The sequence below is a fragment of the Sitodiplosis mosellana genome, unplaced genomic scaffold (assembly GCF_009176505.1).
Source record: "Sitodiplosis mosellana isolate CC-2019 unplaced genomic scaffold, AAFC_SMos_1.0 Smas_scaffold_6167, whole genome shotgun sequence".
In the NCBI taxonomy this organism is placed as follows: domain Eukaryota; kingdom Metazoa; phylum Arthropoda; class Insecta; order Diptera; family Cecidomyiidae; genus Sitodiplosis; species Sitodiplosis mosellana.
In genome coordinates, this window is record NW_022601408.1 from 4905006 (window position 1) to 4926617 (window position 21612).

Consider the following 21612-nt stretch of genomic DNA (forward strand, 5'->3'; position numbering starts at 1 on the left):
TTCCAAAAGTGACGACCGTTTTTGAGTCTTCAATTATTTTTCCGCGAAAAAATAATAATTTACCCCCCTCCTTATGGTTCTGACCGTGCACCACTAAGAATCTACTATAGTAAATACTCTGCAATATGGTCATAAATCAGCAATGTCATTTAACTAGAAATTAAAATCACTGTAGATATTCTGGGCACACATGAAGAAACCAAATAAATGAGTAAATAAAATAAACGCGAATGCATACTTTCTCTATTCATATTTGGAGTCGAAAAACATACGTTCTTTTGCGTCTTATCAAATATGAATTTGTAGACTCACAATGTTGTAATGTATGCAATTATATACTTGAGCATTTGCCATGATGTTGGCGCCTCCAAGCGCATGAAATATGAACTAATAATACTACATAGGCTAAGATTGTTGAACGTTTTTCAAGCGTTCGAATTGAATACATTTGAACAAAAACATCATGACTTAAATGGCGTTTAATATGATTGATTCCACACAAGTTGTGACATCGGAATTAGTGAAGATGAAAATAAGATATAGATTTGAAATCTGATTTTCGTCTCCACTAATTCATATTAGCGTGCATCGTATTCGTAAATGACCAAGACAGGAAGTGCTGAATGTACACTTTTAGTTATTGGTTTTGCTATGTCAACCCACAATATTTGTATAAATTTGATTTATAACTCTGAACGCACTCAACACTATAAGCGATTATCTATGAGCCCCGAGGCATGTACAAAAATCATAAAATCTGTTCCCTCAAGACCTGAGATAAAATATCCACAGTTCATCAATCTCCATCTACAAATCTTCTATGCAATCTTATTGTTTTTCCACACGCGGGCTAATCCAGAATTTTTAAAGTAAAGCATACCAAGAGCAAAGCTGAAAAATGGAAATCTCAACTCTGATCACATCGTAATAAATCAGTACTATCTAGCTCAGGTACCTTAATAATTTCGAATGCGATGTAAGCAAATGATAAATGGTTTTGTTTCTTTTTCGTTTACTCACAAAAATGCGTGTTAGAATGATACTGTCGAGTTTAAATTTATCTGAATTGACTATAAATCGCTATATCGAAAAAATAAGTGGTCATTGCAGTGCTCACAATATACATCGCTTATAATGCTATTAATTTCGTTTTACAATTGCTTGCCTCCCATTTTTCTTGCAATTTTTCTTTTTCCAAAGGATCGGGTTGCGTCTCGCTTATGCTCGTCTGCAAAATTAAAGAGGAAATTTGCCACGTTAATTTTCGAAATTGATTTGTGTATGCATACAACCATGAAAATGTTCACTTGTTGGGAAAAAAAAAATCTATTATTACCTTCGATCCATATTTTCGGGGGTCCAGGGCACTGCCAAGATTGGCAGCAAATTTTGATAGTGGACTTGTTAGTGTCTTCAACTGCTTTATAGCATTTTCACTTTGTGAGTTAGGCAGATGTAGTTTCAAGTCTCGATTAGCCGACAAACCACTAGAACAATGATTTTTTAAATTTAAATTCGTGCAACTAAATTTTAATATCCAACCAAGTTACCTTGAAAGGTCTTCACCAAATGTTGAATCACTACTTCTCATATCAGCGAAACTGTGACACATTTTCAACCCATTATTCTTCTCGTATTTGTCGTCAGTTTCTTGGACGTTAATTTCAGGTGTTGCGGGTGATTTGTCCGATATATCTTTTATTTCAAGCATCTCTGGTGGTAGTTTTACGTTATCAGTCACCGAAGAAATTGAGATGCGAGCTACATTTTCTAAGTTTTTATTATTGCTCGGCTTGCGTATCTCTGATTGGTTTTGTGTTTCTGCCATTTCGGCTGCATCGACCATAACAATTCCAACACTTTGTAGGAATGAATTATCGTTATATTTGCTTGAGGACTCGCATACGATAGTCGAATCTATTACACTGTTTTCTGCATTACTGCATATACTGTCATCATGTACCACTTGCACGGTATATTTTGCCGCGGATACCTCGTCGGCCGAAGACACGGTACTATTGCTTGCCGGAATGTTTTTCTTTCCCGTCAAAATTTTCGGATTGAATGTATGACCTAGTTTGGAGAACTGTTCAGCAACATTGCTAACCGCTTTCGATCCAGCTTGTACGAGTTGTGACTCAGATAAATTCCGTTGCATTCCATTTGGAATGTCTAGTGTGTGCGTTCGACTCTTTCTGCGCTTTATCTGGCCACCACTTGTGAATTTGACATGATCATTTCCGCAGTTTTCCAACGCCATTCGAAAACAGTCCACAATAGCAGCCAAAGATTCTTCATATGAAATTTGGGAGAAAAAATAATTACCTTAATCACAAAATGAAGTAAAAAAAATAGCCCATACCTATGATCTCTTCCTGTGTTTTTATAACAACTGCAACGGTGTTGAAGAATCGTAATGATGCTGATCGTAACATGTGATAAAATTGATCGATTCCATCCACGGAATAGCTGATTCGAAGGCAAAAATTTGGTGTTGGGGTAATTTGAAAGATTTTCGAATGCTGGTACCAGCCCAATTCAATTTCTGTGATGTTTTCAAGTGCAACTTTCTCAAATCGAACAACTTTGTCCATATTTGAATCATATTCAGCGATTAAATAGCATTCAGCCGTGAGGAGCAAAATTGTATCAACCTCTGTCTCATTGACGTCTCCCGTACTAAAGAAATGAGTTTAAAATTTCATGAATAAAAATATATGGCTAGAGTACAAGAGTGAGTTGGGAAAAGTAAAATCGCAATTTACTCATACATTGGATCAGCATTAATGAGACCCCATGATCCCATTGGTAATTCAGTTAAACCAAGAAGCATGCGTCGACAGTCTTCAACCAACTGACGTGCATGATCACACGCCTCAGAGGCCTCTGTGACATCTTCTTCAATTAGATTTTGAGTGTCCATATTTAACAATGATTCCGTTGAAACAGGATTCCCAAGCATTACGTCAATTGTATCTTGTCGAAAAGAGTCCTTAAATCGTGCTAGATAGTAGCTATGAACAGAAAAGGTGTCAGGGGAAATATCTTTGAAATTAATATTACGATTCAACAATTGTAGCTTTATATGTTTTTAAACACAATTGACTTGCTTGAGCCACCTTGTTGATTTAAGAATTGATTCAGTCAATTGAAGTTCATTGTTTAATGCTCCATAATGATAAAAATTAGACATTTCAATAGGAGATTCAGCTATTGACGCCAACACTTTGAGAGTTTCATTAAATTGAAGCTCATCTCTTCGCGTAATATTGCCTTGCATCAAATCGATCATGCTCTGACGAAATGTATCATAGAAATTTTGAATTATATAGCTACAAATGATGAATCACGATGTTAGCGAGCATATATATAAGGAATATATTTCAACATCCATAAATCTCCATGTTTTAAATTAATTAAATTTAATGCGTACCGATTAGCTGAATTCATTCCATCTTTGACCAATCCAGCTAAATTTCGTTCTCCCGTTCTCGTATAATCTCCCTAAATCATGAAAACATTCAAAGAAATTAATTCATTTGAAATACTGACAGCGGACGCAACGGTCATTCATCAAAGTTCGATTTAATTCTTTTGCCAAAAATGAACAGTTCAATCTTTTTTTTTAACATGATCACATGAAATATTCATACCTTCAAAGCATTTGTACCGGCATATTGACGGCTAATTATATCTCCGTTATTTGCCCACAGCAACATAAAAGGTATTTTCAATTGATCAGGAACCTGTATACAGATTGCAAAACAGCAAATACAAAACATTCAATGAATCATTGATTTTGTACGAAGGTTTCGGGTCATACATGGACAGAGGAGGGGGTGAACTTATTTCTTCTGGATTGTATAAATCTTTATTTTCTTCAATCCTCAATCAAGTATCTTTTAAGTACATAAACGTACTTAAGAGTACTTGAAAGAATTAAGTCGGTGCTATTCTTACTGTCGGATACTTTTGACGAATACTTCCAATCGATAAATCTCATCAAAGTGCTATAAAAATTCCCTTATACCCAAAAACCATACTCTCAAGCGAGGTTTTAGGCTACTTTGATGGGATCTATCGATTGGAAGTACCCCCGTTGCCCTTTGATCCTCCCCCTCTTTTGAGATAATGCATCTGTAGGAGAATCGATACAGGTTAGGGGATCAGGGGGGTTCGGAAAGAAACGGAGATAGTCTTAATCGATAGATCTCGTTAAAATACCTCAAGCAACATCCACTTTTGGGAGGGTAAATCCATTCCCAAGCCCGCAAATCGTACTCCCGCGAGGAAAACGATTTTTCCCAGAATGATATTTTGTACCCCTCACCCCCGCCCCAATCGCGCATGTATGTTACAGGTTATACTAACTTGTGAATATGGAGGCATCAGTCCCACTTTAACCAGCTGCGATTCCATAACGGCACGGCCCATTGCTGCATCAATTTTAGAAAGAAAAATTGTGAAAAATTTGCTCATGTGGTAACAAGTTGAAGTGAATTTCTGTTGTAATAATTACCAGTTTGAACAACATTTGTACGATCCAAACAATCCATACAATTCACTCGAAAAACCCCATTTTGATTACAAATCGGCCCCTTGGCATCACGCCAGTGAAAGCTCATCTTAACAGCTTCCGGGGCAAGAGCCTCAATCAGCGATGAAACATTCTCGAAACGCATCCCGCGGCTTTTGAACAAACGAAGAAAGTATTTTTTTAAAAAAATAATTCAATGGATGAGGAATGGTTCATTAGTTTATAGCACCCATAACAAGTTGGGATACACTTCAACAATTGAATACAACAGAGAATACTATGGGATATTTTTTATATTCATATGGGATAGAAATATCATTTTAGCACGTTGTGTCAAGCGTAAGGCGTGTACATGTTGAACTCTTCACACTAACGATGAGCTGCGCGAAGCGTGCATACACATGCCTAGTGGACTGCTTCTTTCAATGTGACATATATCGGATACATTTATGCATGTTATCCTTTTCGCTTACCAATATTCATGAAAATCGAACGTGACGTAAATCAGATGATCGTTGTTGTATTTCACTACATGATTTCCATATGCATCAAACATGATTTTCTCCTTGCCACTTTGTTCAACTAGGTTAATTATGCAAATGGATTTGTATATCTTCAATTCCTCATCGAAATGTTGAGCAAATGCAATCTGCGTCTCGTTGTCGTCTCGATCTATACGAGGCGGTGGCCGATATTTGTAGCCAGGTTGACTCCAATAAACCGGAATAGACCCTCGAACTTGAAAGAACGCCATTTGATGTTCACCGAATGATAAAATTTGCTCGGTTTCAACATAATTTGCAACATGTCCATTTTCATCAATACCACGACGTTTGTATCTGTCGAAAAAAGCAAACGAATTATTGTTGCCACTGTGTGGCGAGCATTTTTAATATCATACAGTGGATTTTACCTTGTACCAGCTCGGAAACGTGAACGTCTAGAGACCAGAGCCAAGCTAAAGTGATCATCGCCAATTGCACAGTGTTCCAATTGCACAAATCCTTGGATGACCGGTAGTACCCATGCGTTATCCTTGAATTATGGTATAAGTTGTCGCACATTAATAAGCAAACCGGATATTTATTCCACCAAAATGAATATTGTTAGTACACCTACATTCAACTTTAAAACATCTTTGAGCATATTTTTATTCCAGAAGAATCGGTCGTCATACTCCTGTGCATCTCTACGTTGTAAATTATTCGTAAAATCGGCATCGGGGCAATAATAAAAGCTATCTGAATCATCGAATATTTTGTGAATTTCATCTAATATTTGTTTCTCGATTTTTCGTTGATCTTTAGCAACTCGTTTAGAGCGAATTTGATTGGTAGCCAAAGCAGCCGCTTGCTGCGTAGTTGTTTTTATTGTACTTCCAGCAATTTTGACAGCACCCCACGTTTTGTTCACCAATTGTGAACCATCAAATAAACGTCCCTTCGATGAATTCGTTGTACCTGTATAATTTTTCATCCTGACAAAAGTGTAAACGTTAGTGGCCAGTTTATTTAGTCTCATGTAAATCAGCGAAATACCTGTGTTTTGGACATATAGTCAACTCGCAATCTGGTTCTTCATTGCTCAACATGCAAATACTTTTAATTTTGTACACTAACTGTGCTCCATAAATTGCTCCAACGGAAGCTGACTCTTTGATTATTAATAAAATAGGCGAATCCAATACACCAGGCAGGCTTATCACTCCTATGATTCCATCACATCGTCCTAAACACTCTATGTCATCCACCGAAGATAAGTCCCAGCCTGAAAAATAACATAATGAATGAAAGTTTTTCTGTGTTCATCACTCGTGCGTGTGCATCAATGAAAAATGACAAGAAAATGTAATTTATTCATACATTTAAATGAAAATACATTTTTTATATCATATACGCCCAGTTCTCATATCAATGGGTAATTCTATGGAAATAAATGTATCATACGAATTACCAGCTTTAATCGAGAATTCAGATGTTGTCCGATTCCACCATAATGTTTTCTCATTTTTCACAAAAATGTAATAATTGCTGGTTTGCAATACTTCCATAGTTGTCGGGCTGGCTTTCTGGCTGACTAACTGAAACAAATACCAGAATTTAATTTGATTTAAATATACAAAATCACTAGCTCAAATTCGGATTGGTTTCCATACAGCATTGTTTGACAACCAAAAAAATACACAAAAACATATATGAGCTATTTATTATCAGTCAATATTATTATTGTATAACTGATCTGACAGCTAGCAGCAATAGGCTTTGTCTCGCGCAGTGAATTGAATAGGCGCTGAATGGAAATCAATGGCAATGGCAGCAATGAAGAAAATTGGAGCGAATTGCTTTAGTTTAAAAAACACAATTTTAATGTCTGTGAATTCTGAATGGTTATTATTGATGAAAATCAAAATAAAATGAGACCAGAATAAATGTAGTAAAATGAACGAATAATATGGAACATTCAATCGAAATAGGCTTTTTTTGGAAGAGAGACATTTTTATTTGCGTGTCATTTCATTGAAGGACTTTTAACATAATTTCTACATTTTTTGACAGGTAGACTTCTCGAATCTTCATATTATTTTTTCTCTATTGTAATCACTATATAGTAAATCATACATACGAGGATTATATTGAAGAAGTAAACGAAAAAAAAAATATTTCAGTTGAAGTTGCGATCTGCGCCAATAACTAAAATTTGTATCGAAGTGCTTCGGATTAGTTGAAATGTCCCAAACTAAGTCGTGTCGTGGTGTTACACGCGTCCTGGCCAAATTGGAAGAGTCTGTGCGATCGGGTAAATATTACGAGGCCCATCAGAAGTATCGAACATTATATTTTCGCTACTTGTCGCAAAAACGATTCGACGAATGTTTAGAACTTTTGTACGATGGATCACTACGGCTGTTAGAGAATGACCAATATAGTAGCGGTGCTGACTTGGGTTTGTTGGTGGTTGATACGTTAGAAAAGACAACAGTGAACGACTCAGAATTTTGGATTCACCGACTGGGCAAATTATTGGGAAAGATTCCATCTAATTTAGTTGAACGTGAGACTTTGCTTGTAAGTAAGCGATTCGCAAATTCAAATGCAATAAGCAAATGTACGATTGGAAATGTTGATAAAATTCATTTTTGTTTGTATATCATTTTACGTATTATCGTTTATTCGTATACAGGTTAAATCAGTGAAATGGAGTAGCGAAATTTCAAAAAATAAAATTGGCCATCCGACAGGTAAGAATAGATCGTAGATCTTTGAGTATCAAATAGCTATCAGAAATTATTAGAAAGCAAGAAGGTACAGCTTGCACATAAAATCTTGATTGGAAAGCATTCCAAAAACTGTGAATATTGAAACGGACGGACTCAACATTCAACAATCAACAGTGTGATGTATTTCAACATTGTTGTCGCAGGCGCTTATGATTGGAGGCGAATAATAAAATAATTAATAATAAATTAATTTTCTTTGTGATCATCCCCTAGGCCATCCGACAATGCACAAGGTGATTGCGCAGTTAATGTGGAGTGAAGGCAATTTGGAGCAAGCTCGTCATCATTTCTTACTCTCAAAAGATGGCAACGGTTGTGGTCAAATGTTAATCGAATTGAGTCAAACTAAAGGCTATCCGAAAGAGATCGACTTATTCATAGCTCAGGTTGTGTTGCAACAATTATGTCTCAAAGAAATTACATCAGCAGCTGAAACATTTCACACATACATTAAGTTTCATCCAAAAATTAGTCGAACGGATCCACCATTTGTGATGCCCTTGCTGAACTTCGTATTTTTCCTACTGAAAATTATTGAAAGCCGAAAATTGGCGATATTCAAGAAACTGTGCGAATTATACAAACCATCGTTAGACCGTGATCCATCTTATGAAAAGTATTTAGAGAAAATCGGAGTCATATTTTTCGGCGCACCAACTCCACCGCAACGAGCAAATAATGGGATATTCGGTGATTTGATAAATCAACTATTTCAAGGCCTCGAGGAGGAGGACGACGACGAAAATCCAACCTCTTCATCAGTTGAAGCCGATTTAGATTAGGACTTTCTTTCGAATTGTGACGAAAATAACACATTAATGTCAAAAAATGTATTCTTCAATAAAACTGAATCGTGGATAAGCTGAAGCTAAAATGGTTGTCTCGTGTATTTTGTACATTCTGTCAACTACTATACAGTATGTATTGGTCACAAATTGATCTATTCATTTTATATTGAATATCGATGAAACAGAGCAACTTGGATGAAACGAAACAAAACATATATCCAAAACATATGGTTGTTGCTGGAAAGCTCTCAACAAAAATGAAACAATTTATATTTTTAACCCACAGTTAACATGCGATAATAAAAAAATGTAAAATGAATCATCAATCTGGGGTTGTGCTTTGATTTGCTTATTTCTCAGTAAGTTTTCATATCACACCTTTAATCGATTATCGCCATAATCAAATTTCATGAAGTATTAAAACCAGCAAGTGGGGATACGTGGCAAAATTGGCATGAAATATAATCTATTTCCATAAAAGTGAACAAATGTTACAAATGTGGTTATGTTGAAAAACTCTCAAATGAAAGAAAGTATGCACAAATTTCCATAATTTCAATGAAGTTGATAGTAGTAGGCACATCATTCATCTGTTAATTCTACGTAACTAACATCCAAAATACAAAACACAGAGCGACACATCGGACAAGTGCAACGTTGTTGCAGCCAAATATCTTTTTCATGCTGGTTTTGTCTCGATGCGAACCATTTTGCCATACATTCGATACACCACATTGGGCGACAGTAGCAATTACCGCAGTGTGTATGCTCGCTACCAGCCACTAGTTCATCTGTACAATTTTTTTGCAGTTTTACATTTGGTGGAGCGCTTTGACAGGCAAAACATTGGTCCGTTATCTGCGAGAAAAATAGAGATTGAGTGATGTTTATACAATATTAAATTTGCATATTGATCAAATAAGGATACCTCGTTCGTCTTGTATGTTGGATTCAGACGAATTTGCTGTTTGAACACTTCGATAAATCTATCTATAACACTTCGATTAAATTGAACTCCATCTAATATGGCAATCGGCCTGGTAATTCGATCCTGCAAAGTTTTGAAGTCCAGTGCATTGATCCGGATTATAAATTCCGAGACTCCCGGTCGCGTTGGCTTCACCCTGATATTCACGAATTGTATCGTTTCCGTCGAAGCTTCGCTCAAGACGTGTGAGTCACTCTACAAATGTACATTTCTGATCAGAAAAATTGTTCAACATTTACTACGTTTTTTTTTCTATTCATTTTAACCAAAGTTTCATTATCTTACTCGAATTGCGATAAGTGCCGTGTCGCTTTGGTGGGCACAATTCACTGAATAATGACCAACCTTCATGATCCAATTTGCTGTTGCGACCACTGAATGTACTGCACTAGTTTTCATGCATATTTTGTCATCACTGCAAAAGAGAGCATTATACAGCAAATTAAATATTTTCTGAACAATTCGTGGCATAGCTATAGCTTTTAATGATATTTTAGAAAGAAAAAAATCCGTTTTATTGAAAATTACAAATGAAATAATGCAAATATGTATACCGTCTGTATTCTGTATTGATGTCGATAGCTGCTTGCTGCCCGTTTCCATATTTCCGCAGATTTTGTATAATCGGATGCATCGCATAGTTATTTTTCCACCAATAATAAATGATACCAGCCGAGATTATGGGCAAAACGATTGCAAACAAAATAAACGAATTCCAAAGAATAAATTTTGGAAAGGAGCGTACATCGTACTCAATCAAATCACCAAACTTGAGGTGATAGCAAACACAATACAACGTCGGCAGGATTGTATGAATGAACAGTGTCAAACATGTTCGCCTCAATTGATATTGTACAAATTCAATTTCGATAGTGCCGAGGAATGTGCCAAAGATATTATTTATCGTCAGACCGATTGACTCAAATTCTGTCGGTGGGTAAATAATTCCGAATGCAAACAAAGCAAAAACTAAACTAAAAACAAATTCTGCCTCTTGCATGTTTGTTTTTAACTACCGCTGCTGCTGATGACATCGACGGCCATCTGTACTGTCATTTCTAGATGGCAGCATCTCATATCTACACAAACGCCTTTATTTAGATAATTTTTTTTTTTACATATTCAAATTTAATTTCATATAAATATTAGAGTATGCATTGTGTGTTTTTTTTTTCTTTGAGCAATTTTTGCTGCACACGTAAGTACAAATTAATCTGATGCGGAGAGGTCAAGCATATCAAACCAGTCGTGTCATCTCCAGATTTTACATGTGTTATCTTTAGATGCCGTTAAAATGGCATTTCCTACAGATTGTTTTGATAAAACCAATTTTTCATCTTGCATTACAAACTTCATTTCATCAAGTCCGAATTTTGTATTTTACCTGGATAACTAAATTCGCAAGAAATCACTTCGTCTGTGTGCCCACTTAAGACTTGTGAGCATATACCGGTTTCAGTAAACCACACTCGGGCTGTTTTATCAGCTGATGCGGTGAGCACCAAATTCCCAGCAGGATTAAATCTTACCTTTATCATTAGGGGAAAAAATCAATTTTCAAACTAAAAAAGATCAACGAAAAAACATACACACCCGTGACACTTCAGCTTCATGTCCAGACATTGTAGAAATTAAATGAAAATCGTCTTTTACACTCCATATTTTGGAGCTGTGATCATTACTGCACGTAGCCAATGATGTGCCAGTGTAATTGAAGCAAATGTCAAGTACTTCATCGTTGTGACCATCAATAACATGGCATAACGAACTTATTCCCCCTCGGATATCCCAGACACGTGCCGTTGCGTCGATTGAGCCAGTTGCTATGAGCGAGTGATCATAATTCCAAATACAATTACTGAGTTCTGCCATATGTCCTTCCAGCCGCATGATCAAGCTGTACATTGGAGAGGATATTTTAATGACGAACAGTTTTCGTTTTTTTTCCTCACATTATATTACTCTTTTGTTCTTAAATCCCACAAGTATGCATTTGAATCGAATGATCCCGTTAAAATTATATTTTCGTTCTTGTGAAAATGGGCAGCAATAACTTCTCCACCATGGTTCAAAAAGGAATGAATTTCTATGCCAGTTTCAATATCGTACACCCTAGCGGTTGAATCCATCGATGCGGTCACCAATAGCGTTGATAATTGATTGAACTCCGATGCAACAACTTCTGCAGTATGTCCATGAAATGTTTGCAAGCAAGTGCCATTCGAAGTCGCCCATAATTTTGAAGTTTTATCAAATGAAGTGGTCGAAATTTTATCGCTGTTGGAAATATGCTTGAGATAATTGTTCGTTTTTAAATTTTCAAACATTTTCTTTCTGATTTACCAAGCCGGATAATTATATTGAACGGCAAAAACAGCATTTTTGTGCCCTTGAAGTACGTTTAGCTCCGTTCCAGTTTCAACATTCCATAATCTGGCCGTTCTATCATAACTTCCTATAACACAACTAGTTTTATTTTCGTTTTACTATATTAATTACCAATTTGGGTCATCAATTTTTATGAGAGTTTCATCATCTATACCTGCTCCCTTCTTTATTGAAAGCAACATTCGTGAGTGGGAATAGATTCGTTTTCAATGATTTGAAATGGTAGAATTTATTTTTGACCGGTAGATGTAATTTTTTCTGCAGTTTGCGCAGTGATGTTCTCAACTCTGGTAAGTATTCTTCGCATAATAGCACTTCGTTTGCACATATATCTACAGCCTTTTGCTCTATATTTGTGCTGATGATAAAGTCAAAATAAATAACAAAGGAAAAGGAACGAATATCCGAAAGTGATTTACATTTTATGAAAATTGTACCTGATTCTCAAATCAAGACAGTCTATCATTTTGATGTACTCTACTTGTCCATTTGAAAAAGATAATCCAATTCCTAAAATTAAAACGCAGTTTATTTGTTTTTCCTTCTTCTTTTTTCAAAACTCGAACAAATTTAAACCTGGTGGATAATATCTCAAATAAATTCGATTGAGTTCCATGTTGTTTGAATAACGTTTGAAAAGACCCACAGCTGATATGAGTTTGATCGATATTGTGCGTGGTTCAAGTTCATACAATGTCATTAAACTCATTCATTTTTCGTTTGTATTTCTTTGTATACAAGTCAGCTGTCAACTTTAATGCTTACCGGAGCGGAGTTCTAAAGTTGAAGTCTTTCTTTTTGTTATTATCGAGTAAACGAACGAATTGTGTTTAAATGAATACAATGATATTGAGAAAATATTGCATTTAATTCCACCAATTATATTGGAAATACGGTCGCAAGCGATGGCTACATTCCATTGGCAAGACAATTTGAGTTCAACTGCCTTCACGCCGCGCGATTTTCAAGTTGAACTGCTAGCAGCTGCCAGTGAACAAAACATCATTATTTGTTTGGGGCACAATTCATCAAAGGAATTTATTGCGCTAAAATTGATTCTTGAAAAAAGTTACGAACTTCGTAATCACAACAATGGAAAAAATAAAAAATGTACACTCATTTTGACAGCCACTTCATCGGGCGGCGAATCAATATACAACCTAATTTACCACTTGACCGATTTGAAAGTGCTCAACGCTAACGCAGTATTGGACATAGTGGATTGGCGAAAACATATTCAAGAATTTCAAGTGATTATATTGGATATTACAAAGTGTTTAAATGGCGTAAGCATAGGTGCGGTGGAATTTTCGCTCATTAACTTAATTGTAATCGAAGACTGCCACAAAAACTATAACAACAATGAACTGGTTGAATTGTTGGAGCACATTCGGAAGAGTGAGCAAAAACCAAAAATCCTAGGCCTGGCTGGTCCACTACATAGCGCCGGATGCACAACTGATCAATTAGCATTTCATTTGGAAATGCTAGAAAAGACTATACAATGCAAAGCTGAAACTGCCAGCGATATTGTTACTGTTTTAAGGTATGCCAAGCTAGCTAATGATATTTGTATTGAACTAAGAAGCAAATTCTCATTTCAGATACTGCACCAAACCAACTGAATTGATAGTTCAAAATTTGCCTCCAAAAGACTGTGATGTATCCGCGATTATAAGGGATCTTGTATTGACCAAAAAATACTTTTTGCTCGAGCATCGCTACGATCCGTTTGAAATTTATAGTGATGAGTTTGAAGACGAATTGAAAGCCATTCCAGATCCAAAAAAGGAACCCATTGAATGTCTTGACCAATTGTTGAGCGTTTTAGATGAATTTGGGCCATGGTGCGCGGATCGTGCTGCACTCAATTTGATTGCTAAAATTGAAAAGTCGAAAATCAAAACTCCGTATGAACGACACTACCTATTACTTTGTCTTGTATCGACGACTCTCATACAAATTCGTGCATTTTGTGAACAAGTCTTTCAACGCATTCCAAATGATAAAGAATGCATTGAGGCGTACTCCAGTCCGAAGGCCTTACGATTATTGGAAATTCTTCGACAATTCAAGCCAGAAAAACTGTTAGAAGAGCCGAACCTAAAACTAAACTCCATAGCTGCCATTGAAACTTCTACTGAAAAAATCGATCCTATATCGAAATGTGTCGGGAATGAGTTGAAAAAAATATCTACCCAGACATATGGCAAAGATGACGGACGAGATTGTGGGAAGATGGTCGATGGGAAACCTTTCAAAAATACCATAATTACCAAGACAGTTACGAGAACCGGTGTACATGGTGGCAAGAAGGGGAAAGGTAATTTCATGCGACCACCACGTGTATACAACCATAACCATCAGAACGACCCAAATTCTCTGTGTGGTTTATTGCTTTGTAATTCGATGTTTTCCGCTAAAATTCTGTTCAGCTTTTTATCAGAGATGACAAAAAACGATCCAGACCTCGAATACCTGTCCGTGCAATACACGGGCGATAGGTTAGCCGATCCGGTTAGAGAAAGTAAACAGTTTGAAAATGAGCATCGGAAGCAGGAAGAGGTTTTAAAACGATTTCGAATGCATTCGTGTAATTTATTGATTGGTACATCGGTGCTTGAAGAAGGTATTGAACTTCCAAAATGCAATTTAGTTATAAGATGGAACTTACCGACAACATACCGTTCGTACGTTCAATGCAAAGGGAGAGCTCGAGCACAAAGAGCATTCCACATAATAATGGTTTCAGCGAGCACAAATACACATCATAACATTTGCAACGAATTTCTTTCGAGTAAAAATCATAAAGCACTTTGTCAACCAAATCATAATGACACAATGCAATGTTTCGATGCAGCAGAAGTAAGAGAATCACCTGAAAACCACCCAAAACGGGTATTTGAAAACAATCACGATGCTGATGATATTCAGAGATCTGAGGAAGATGTGAAACAACAGGCATTGATTGCCAAGAATTTCGACACCATGCAAAATGAGACCGAAGACATCGTCAAATTACTGGCTCAATATATGCAAATCGAACAAATTCTGTTGAAAAAATGTAGTAATCAAGAACCGTCGCTTCAAGAGCTCGCTGAAGCCGATTTGTACACACCATTTATAAAGCCATATAAACCGATAAAATCCATCGATCCAAACACGGCATTTGTAAGTTTGGCAACGGCTGTGGTTCTAGTTAATAAATATTGCGCAAAGTTACCCAGTGATACATTTACAAAACTGACCCCATTGTGGCGATGCTGTAAGACTTATCGCGGAAATAAGGCATATTATCAATACACTGTTCGATTACCAATAAATTCACCCGTTAAACAGGACATTTATGTAAGTATAAAATACTTTGTTCACTTTATAGGAACATCTAAACAGATCAAACAACACAATCATTTTATAGGGTCTTCCAATGCCAAGCAAAGTGTTAGCACGACGGATGGTGGCATTAATTTGTTGTAAAATTTTACACCAATCTGGAGAATTGGACGATTGCTTGCAGCCAATTGGTAAAGAAGGTTTCCGAGCTTCTGAGCCTGACTGGAATAATTTCGAGCTTGAAAAAGAAGACGCAGACATTGTGAATGAGAACCTAGACCCGCGTCCAGGCACTACACGTCGACGTCAATATTACTACAAAAGAGTGAGTAATAAAAGACAAATTTTAATTTTATTCAATGTTTAAACATATATGCATTCATATGTTATATATAACCATTTTTTTTTTCTTCAAAAAACTCTATAGATTGCATCGGTTCTTTCAAATTGTCGGCCTACGATTGGAGTTGCATGTAAATTATATTTCATCAAAATGGTTCTAGAGTGTCCGATACCAGAAGAGCAAAATACACGTGGCAGGAAGATTTATGCACCAGAAGATGCGGTTCAGGGATTCGGTCTACTTACTTTGAAGCACATACCCAAGCTCGGTTCGTTTTCCATATTTACGAGATCGGGTGAAGTGCGAGTTTCACTGGAATTGGCCAACGATAATATCATAATCAATGAAGACAAATTCGTAAAAATCAATGTATTCCTCAAATATCTATTTGCAAATGTACTACGCTTGCAGAAATATTTAATGTTTTTTGATGCAAATGCAACAGAAAATAGTTTTTTCGTTGTACCAACCGTCAAAGGTGCAAATGATATGATGGTAAATGTGGACTGGACATTTTTAGAATTGATTGCGGAGAAATGTGATCAAATGCCGCAAGAAGTACCGGAGTCGTTACGCAAAACACAAAAGTTTGATCGTGAGAAATTCCGCGATGCTGTCGTCATGCCATGGTATCGAAACCAAGACCAACCGCAATATTTTTATGTAGCCGAAATTTGTGACTACCTATCGCCAGAGAGTTCATTCCCCGGCGACAGCTATGCTACATTTAAAGAGTACTATTTCCGAAAATACAATATTATCATACAGAATTGTTCACAGCCATTACTAGATGTTGATCATACCAGTGCACGTTTGAATTTTCTCACACCGCGTTATGTAAACCGTAAAGGAGTTGCTTTACCGACGAGCTCTGAAGAAACGAAACGCGCTAAACGCGAAAATCTTGAGCAAAAACAAATTCTAGTGCCTGAGCTATGCACAATTCATCCATTTCCGGCGTCTTTATGGCGAATTGCTGTGTGTTTACCATGCGTCCTCTACCGCATCAATGCGTTACTGCTGGCGGATGAAATTCGTATCGAAGTAGCCGACGACATCAATTTAGGGAAGAGCTGTATCATTGACGATAACGAATTCGATTGGCCAGTATTGGACTTTGGCTGGAAACTAGCTGATGTTCTGCGGCGTGCAAAAGATGCAAACAAAACCAAAGAAGCGAAAAAGTCCATCAGTGAAGGTACAGTCAAAACTAAAACTGATTCGGGTTGCTGTGATGTGAAAGTTGAAAATGAGGAAAACGTTGTGAAGCCCTCAAATACTATGCCACAAGATGCAGTACAAGACTCCAAATTGGAACTATTGAAAGGTGTTGAAAATAAATTGGAGGTAATTAATGAAATTTGTTTGTTAGTATTTTACAAAATGCCCTATCAAATGCCGTATTGTAATCTGTATTTTATATGTATTCTTGCATAGAACGAGTGCATGATGGAAATTGGAACGTGGTCAAATGCAATGGCTGAAGACATCATCGAATTAAATGGCGGCAGTAACTCTAGCGAGGATGAATGGAACAGTTTATTGCCATCCAATATAAGTATTTGTTCACGGAATAAATGTAAGTGCAAATGCTCCTTAATGGAATGTACATCAATTTTAAAAATATTAAAAACTTGTTTAAAACTTTTCTTCATTTCGAACAGTGAACATTCGATACGGCTCACCAACATCTTGGGACATCCCAAAAGCAAAGCACATGACCGGTCCAAAACCAGTAGGCTCAGAATCGGAATTGTCTTATTCAGATCAGTCTGATGATGATGAGGATTTCTTCTATCATACAGATGGTTCCGATGATGATAACGAAGGTTTGAATATTGAATTCAAATCGGATAATTTGGCTGAGGCAATCGAAACGGAAGAGGAGATTTTGAAACGACAACGAAAAATCGAAATTATCAATGGCATCAACGCAAACGAGAAATCCTATCAAAGTACGAAAAACATTGGAAGTGGATACGATTGTGTCATAAATCGGTCCGACTTACAAGTCTGTACATCATTGCAATTGCATCAAATGGAATTTCAGCGGTCAGTATGTGAGTTTGAGGAAAAAATTCGGTCATCGAGCACTTTGATCAAATATAATGAACCAATTAGGATAACGAAAAAGTCATCGAATCTTGCTGTCCGAGATGATTCCCTTTCCGAAGATTTTAGGCGGCTAGAAAATATTTTTTCATTTATCGACCAATCCACTTTAAGACAATTTATTGAAGAAAATAACTGCTTTGATGATGACGGAGCTATCAGGCTAACCATCGACGATGTATACAGTTTGCACAAGATATATTTCGAAAGTCATCAAACCGAACGATACACTGTCGAAGGTGTTGGTAGTGTATTTGATGCATTCAATGATCACAATTTGATGAAAACTGAAAGCGATGGTACAATCAGCTATGAATTGCATCGGGATGAATTTTTAAAAGATCGAACGATTGTCAGGGAAAAAATTACCGAAGCAACCGAAATATGTAATAATATACCCGATACGGAAGATCTTGATCGGGAAAAATGCTTCAGCTTCGATCGACAACCAAATCTCACTGATCATCCGGGACCAAGTCCAAGTATCATATTGCAAGCACTAACAATGTCAAACGCAAACGATGGCATTAATTTGGAGCGTTTAGAAACAATTGGAGATTCATTTCTAAAATATGCAATCACAACATATTTATATTGCACATATGAAAATGTGCACGAAGGCAAACTCAGTCATTTGCGGTCGCGACAGGTGTCAAATTTGAATTTATATCGCTTGGGTAGACGTAAAATGCTCGGTGAACGAATGATTGCCACCAAGTTCGAGCCGCATGATAATTGGTTACCTCCGTGCTATTACGTACCAAAGGATTTAGAAAAAGCACTTATCGAAGCTAAAATACCAGCTTGTTACTGGGAAGATGCACGACTACTCGATGTGAAAGAACTGAGCGTGGAGGAAATATGTCAAATGCTAAAAAAGAGGATATTTGGAGGCGATTGGCAAGCTGGTGATGATGACAACGATAACGAGGACGAGACAGATGGTGAGTGTTTTTCTCACCAATTAATTATTTGGTTTATCCTGTTTTCACATAAAAAAAACATTTTTGTATGTCGTCAATATATAATGAATGAAACACAGAATATCATTCCAGATTGAGTGGAATTTTAAGTTTATGTATAAAGCACCAATTAGAATATTGTTTCTTATCGTAATAGACTCTTCTAAAGGTCAGGTGCTCATGGAAAATGAGGGTGTGGCGTGTAATATATATGATAACGAAGTTGAAACTATGGAAGATAATAATGAGCTGCATGGCATGATGAACCGCCCTGATGAATTCCCATGTTTCATTCCATATAATTTGGTAACACAGCATAGTATTCCGGATAAATCGATAGCCGACTGTGTGGAAGCATTGATCGGGTCTAACTTAATTGAGTGTGGTCCACGTGGTGCTCTTCTCTTTATGGCATGGTTGGGTATTCGAGTACTGCCATGGAAAGAAGTGGTTTATGATGAGACAAACAAAAAGCATATTCCAGGAAGTACAAAACCATTCGAACGTGATGGAGTCAGGTATCAAACGGTGTATGGATACTGGGCGGCTCCAAAATCACCATTACTTCATTTTGCACCCAATCCATACGAAACGCTCGAATTACTTCTTGACGGTTATTCGGATTTCGAAGCTCACATTGGTTACACTTTTAATGATCGATCGTATTTACTGCAAGCGATGACTCACGCATCGTATTCACAAAATCGACTAACCGATTGTTATCAACGGCTTGAGTTTTTGGGTGATGCGGTTCTTGATTATCTTATCACACGCCATCTATACGAAGATCCGCGTCAACACTCACCGGGAGCTTTAACCGATCTTCGTTCTGCTCTAGTCAACAATACGATTTTTGCATCGCTAGCTGTTCGACATGGGTTCCATAAATACTTTCGACATTTGTCGCCCGGACTTAATGATGTTATAGATCGTTTTGTTCGAATTCAAGTTGAAAACAATCATAGCATCAGCGAAGAGGTAGATATTTTGTCCTAAGACCGAAAATCTTCACAATTGTCATATCAATTAAAAAAAAATGTTTTTGAATATTTCCCTTTTCAGTTTTATCTTATATCGGAAGAGGAATGTGATGAAGCGGAAGATGTTGAAGTGCCAAAAGCTTTGGGTGATATTTTTGAATCAGTGGCTGGTGCAATATTTTTAGATTCAAACATGTCATTAGACATGGTGTGGAAGGTCGGTGAAAATGTCCATTTCCGTATGTTTTGTGATAGGTTTGATCGCTTTTTCTTCAAATATTCTTGTTTTTAGATTTACAGTAATATGATGCAGCCAGAAATAGACCAATTCAGCAACTCGGTGCCAAAATCCCCAATACGTGAATTACTGGAGCTGGAGCCGGAAACAGCTAAATTTGGGTATGTTATATACGTACATTCGAATCATATATGTATTACAATTGATTCAGGCATATTATTAGCCATATAGTTTCTCGCATAAAAAATGTATCATATTTATTTCGAATATATAGAAAACCAGAAAAACTGGCAGATGGACGACGTGTCAGAGTTACGGTTGATGTATTTGGCAAAGGTACGTACCGTGGAATCGGTCGAAATTATCGAATTGCCAAATGCACGGCAGCCAAATGCGCTCTACGTCAGCTCAAAAAACAAGGGTTGATCAATCGAAAGCGGGCTGAATAAAAAAAAATGCACAACTTTTTTCTTATGAACGACTGATGTTTTATGAATAAAAATTTTGTAATTCGCTAAAAAAAATGAACGTATTTCTTTTCTTTGTTTCCTTTCGCCTAAGTAGCATTTGCAACAATTAGAAAAAACCCATTGTTTAGAAGTGTCAAAAATATGTCGAGTTCAAATCATTTATTTTGTCAAATTTTTGTTTTTTCGCACATCAATAACTACTTGATATAGATTAACAGTGAAAAAGACAAAATATTAAGAAGATGGAAATGAAAATGCTTTTTGAAGCATTGCGATCTGACGTACGATTTAGGTTATACAGGCGTTCAAATGTTGCCCGCCCACAGGTGGTATGCACTAGAGGGTTGAATAGGAGATTTCTTCGATGAAAAAAATACGGTCGGATATTTAAAAAAATAATTATTTTATTGCTCTAGGTTTTACAATATAGAATCGACTTTCAAATTTTATCTAAAGCATTGCACCGGTTTGCACGACACATACGATGCAAAGAAGGGTGAGTTTTTTTTGCAGTCCTGCTGAGTAAGAAAATCCTCATATCCGTATCTCAAAAACTGTAACGGTAAAAATCGTTATTTCTTCTTGTGCTGAATGAAGTACTTCAAATTGTCTATTGATTTTTCTGAATAGGAGATGATTTACAGAATTTAAGATGACGCAACGAATTGAGTTGTTCTTTGAGCATGCTTCAAAAGCAATAACATTGATGAATTCATCAAAATTGTAAATTAACATTAACAACAAATGATAGGTTAAAAATGAAGTTATAAGAATTAATTTTATACTCTTTAACGGATTCAAAATGAGTTGTATGACGTTTTTTTTAAACAATATGACAATTTTGGATTTCCTTCTGATCGGAAAATTTGTTTATATCCCGCTTTTTCTTAATACAATTTTTGTAAAGAATTTTTCTGTTCTTTTTTCTTTCTTTTTTCAACAAAAAAAAATGTACCGAATCTCACATATGGTAGTCTAAAATGAAAAATTTACTTTAATTCTGTAATCGAAAACAATTCAAAGTGACAACAAACAGATTGTTATTACATCGATTGAATGCACGATACTCACAACTCAGGATGGCCGAGCGGTCTAAGGCGCTGGATGATAAGCATATGCAAGAAAAATATTTATCATTCGCTGAAGTTGATATGTTTTAATTTCATAATTTTTTTTTCGAAACGTTACGCATTTGG

At 36.4% G+C, this 21612-nt stretch overlaps 5 protein-coding genes across 14 annotated transcripts; 2 read left to right on the top strand and 3 right to left on the bottom strand.

Annotated features, from left to right (window-relative positions):
- Positions 1 to 208: 208 nt before the first annotated feature.
- LOC129575721 (phosphatidylinositide phosphatase SAC2) lies at positions 209 to 6832 on the bottom strand. Of its 10 annotated transcripts, none has more exons than XM_055459683.1 (16): positions 6693 to 6781; positions 6491 to 6617; positions 6076 to 6304; positions 5657 to 6014; positions 5451 to 5572; positions 5011 to 5376; positions 4520 to 4689; positions 4372 to 4436; positions 3654 to 3746; positions 3434 to 3504; positions 3120 to 3332; positions 2772 to 3014; positions 2363 to 2679; positions 1551 to 2292; positions 1337 to 1487; positions 209 to 1228 (listed from the first exon to the last, which is right to left on the bottom strand). In XM_055459683.1, exons 2-16 carry the CDS (start codon positions 6585 to 6587, stop codon positions 1130 to 1132), a joined length of 3336 nt encoding a protein of 1111 aa, XP_055315658.1. In that variant the 5' UTR covers positions 6588 to 6617; positions 6693 to 6781; the 3' UTR covers positions 209 to 1129. The 10 variants fall into 10 exon arrangements, with proteins under 10 accessions (XP_055315658.1, XP_055315656.1, XP_055315660.1 ...); XM_055459681.1 differs by having other exon boundaries at positions 2766 to 3014; XM_055459685.1 differs by having other exon boundaries at positions 6491 to 6613; positions 6693 to 6780.
- Positions 6833 to 6965: 133 nt separating this feature from the next.
- On the top strand, positions 6966 to 8688 carry LOC129575733 (Golgi to ER traffic protein 4 homolog). The gene is made up of 4 exons (XM_055459707.1): positions 6966 to 7092; positions 7203 to 7602; positions 7718 to 7775; positions 8028 to 8688. Exons 2-4 carry the CDS (start codon positions 7264 to 7266, stop codon positions 8594 to 8596), a joined length of 966 nt encoding a protein of 321 aa, XP_055315682.1. The 5' UTR covers positions 6966 to 7092; positions 7203 to 7263; the 3' UTR covers positions 8597 to 8688.
- Positions 8689 to 9039: 351 nt separating this feature from the next.
- LOC129575730 (E3 ubiquitin-protein ligase TM129) lies at positions 9040 to 10642 on the bottom strand. Its single transcript, XM_055459702.1, has 4 exons — positions 10145 to 10642; positions 9876 to 10005; positions 9531 to 9785; positions 9040 to 9460 (listed from the first exon to the last, which is right to left on the bottom strand). Exons 1-4 carry the CDS (start codon positions 10588 to 10590, stop codon positions 9185 to 9187), a joined length of 1107 nt encoding a protein of 368 aa, XP_055315677.1. The 5' UTR covers positions 10591 to 10642; the 3' UTR covers positions 9040 to 9184.
- A 113-nt stretch (positions 10643 to 10755) lies between these two features.
- LOC129575727 (dynein assembly factor with WDR repeat domains 1) lies at positions 10756 to 12589 on the bottom strand. Its single transcript, XM_055459699.1, has 8 exons — positions 12555 to 12589; positions 12416 to 12488; positions 12133 to 12336; positions 11934 to 12056; positions 11553 to 11867; positions 11184 to 11487; positions 10975 to 11119; positions 10756 to 10894 (listed from the first exon to the last, which is right to left on the bottom strand). Exons 2-8 carry the CDS (start codon positions 12442 to 12444, stop codon positions 10842 to 10844), a joined length of 1173 nt encoding a protein of 390 aa, XP_055315674.1. The 5' UTR covers positions 12445 to 12488; positions 12555 to 12589; the 3' UTR covers positions 10756 to 10841.
- A 50-nt stretch (positions 12590 to 12639) lies between these two features.
- Positions 12640 to 20470, top strand: LOC129575738 (endoribonuclease Dcr-1). The gene is made up of 10 exons (XM_055459714.1): positions 12640 to 13524; positions 13583 to 15326; positions 15397 to 15636; positions 15739 to 17001; positions 17092 to 17233; positions 17319 to 18710; positions 18886 to 19706; positions 19791 to 19925; positions 20001 to 20107; positions 20221 to 20470. Exons 1-10 carry the CDS (start codon positions 12884 to 12886, stop codon positions 20393 to 20395), a joined length of 6660 nt encoding a protein of 2219 aa, XP_055315689.1. The 5' UTR covers positions 12640 to 12883; the 3' UTR covers positions 20396 to 20470.
- Positions 20471 to 21612: the final 1142 nt, after the last annotated feature.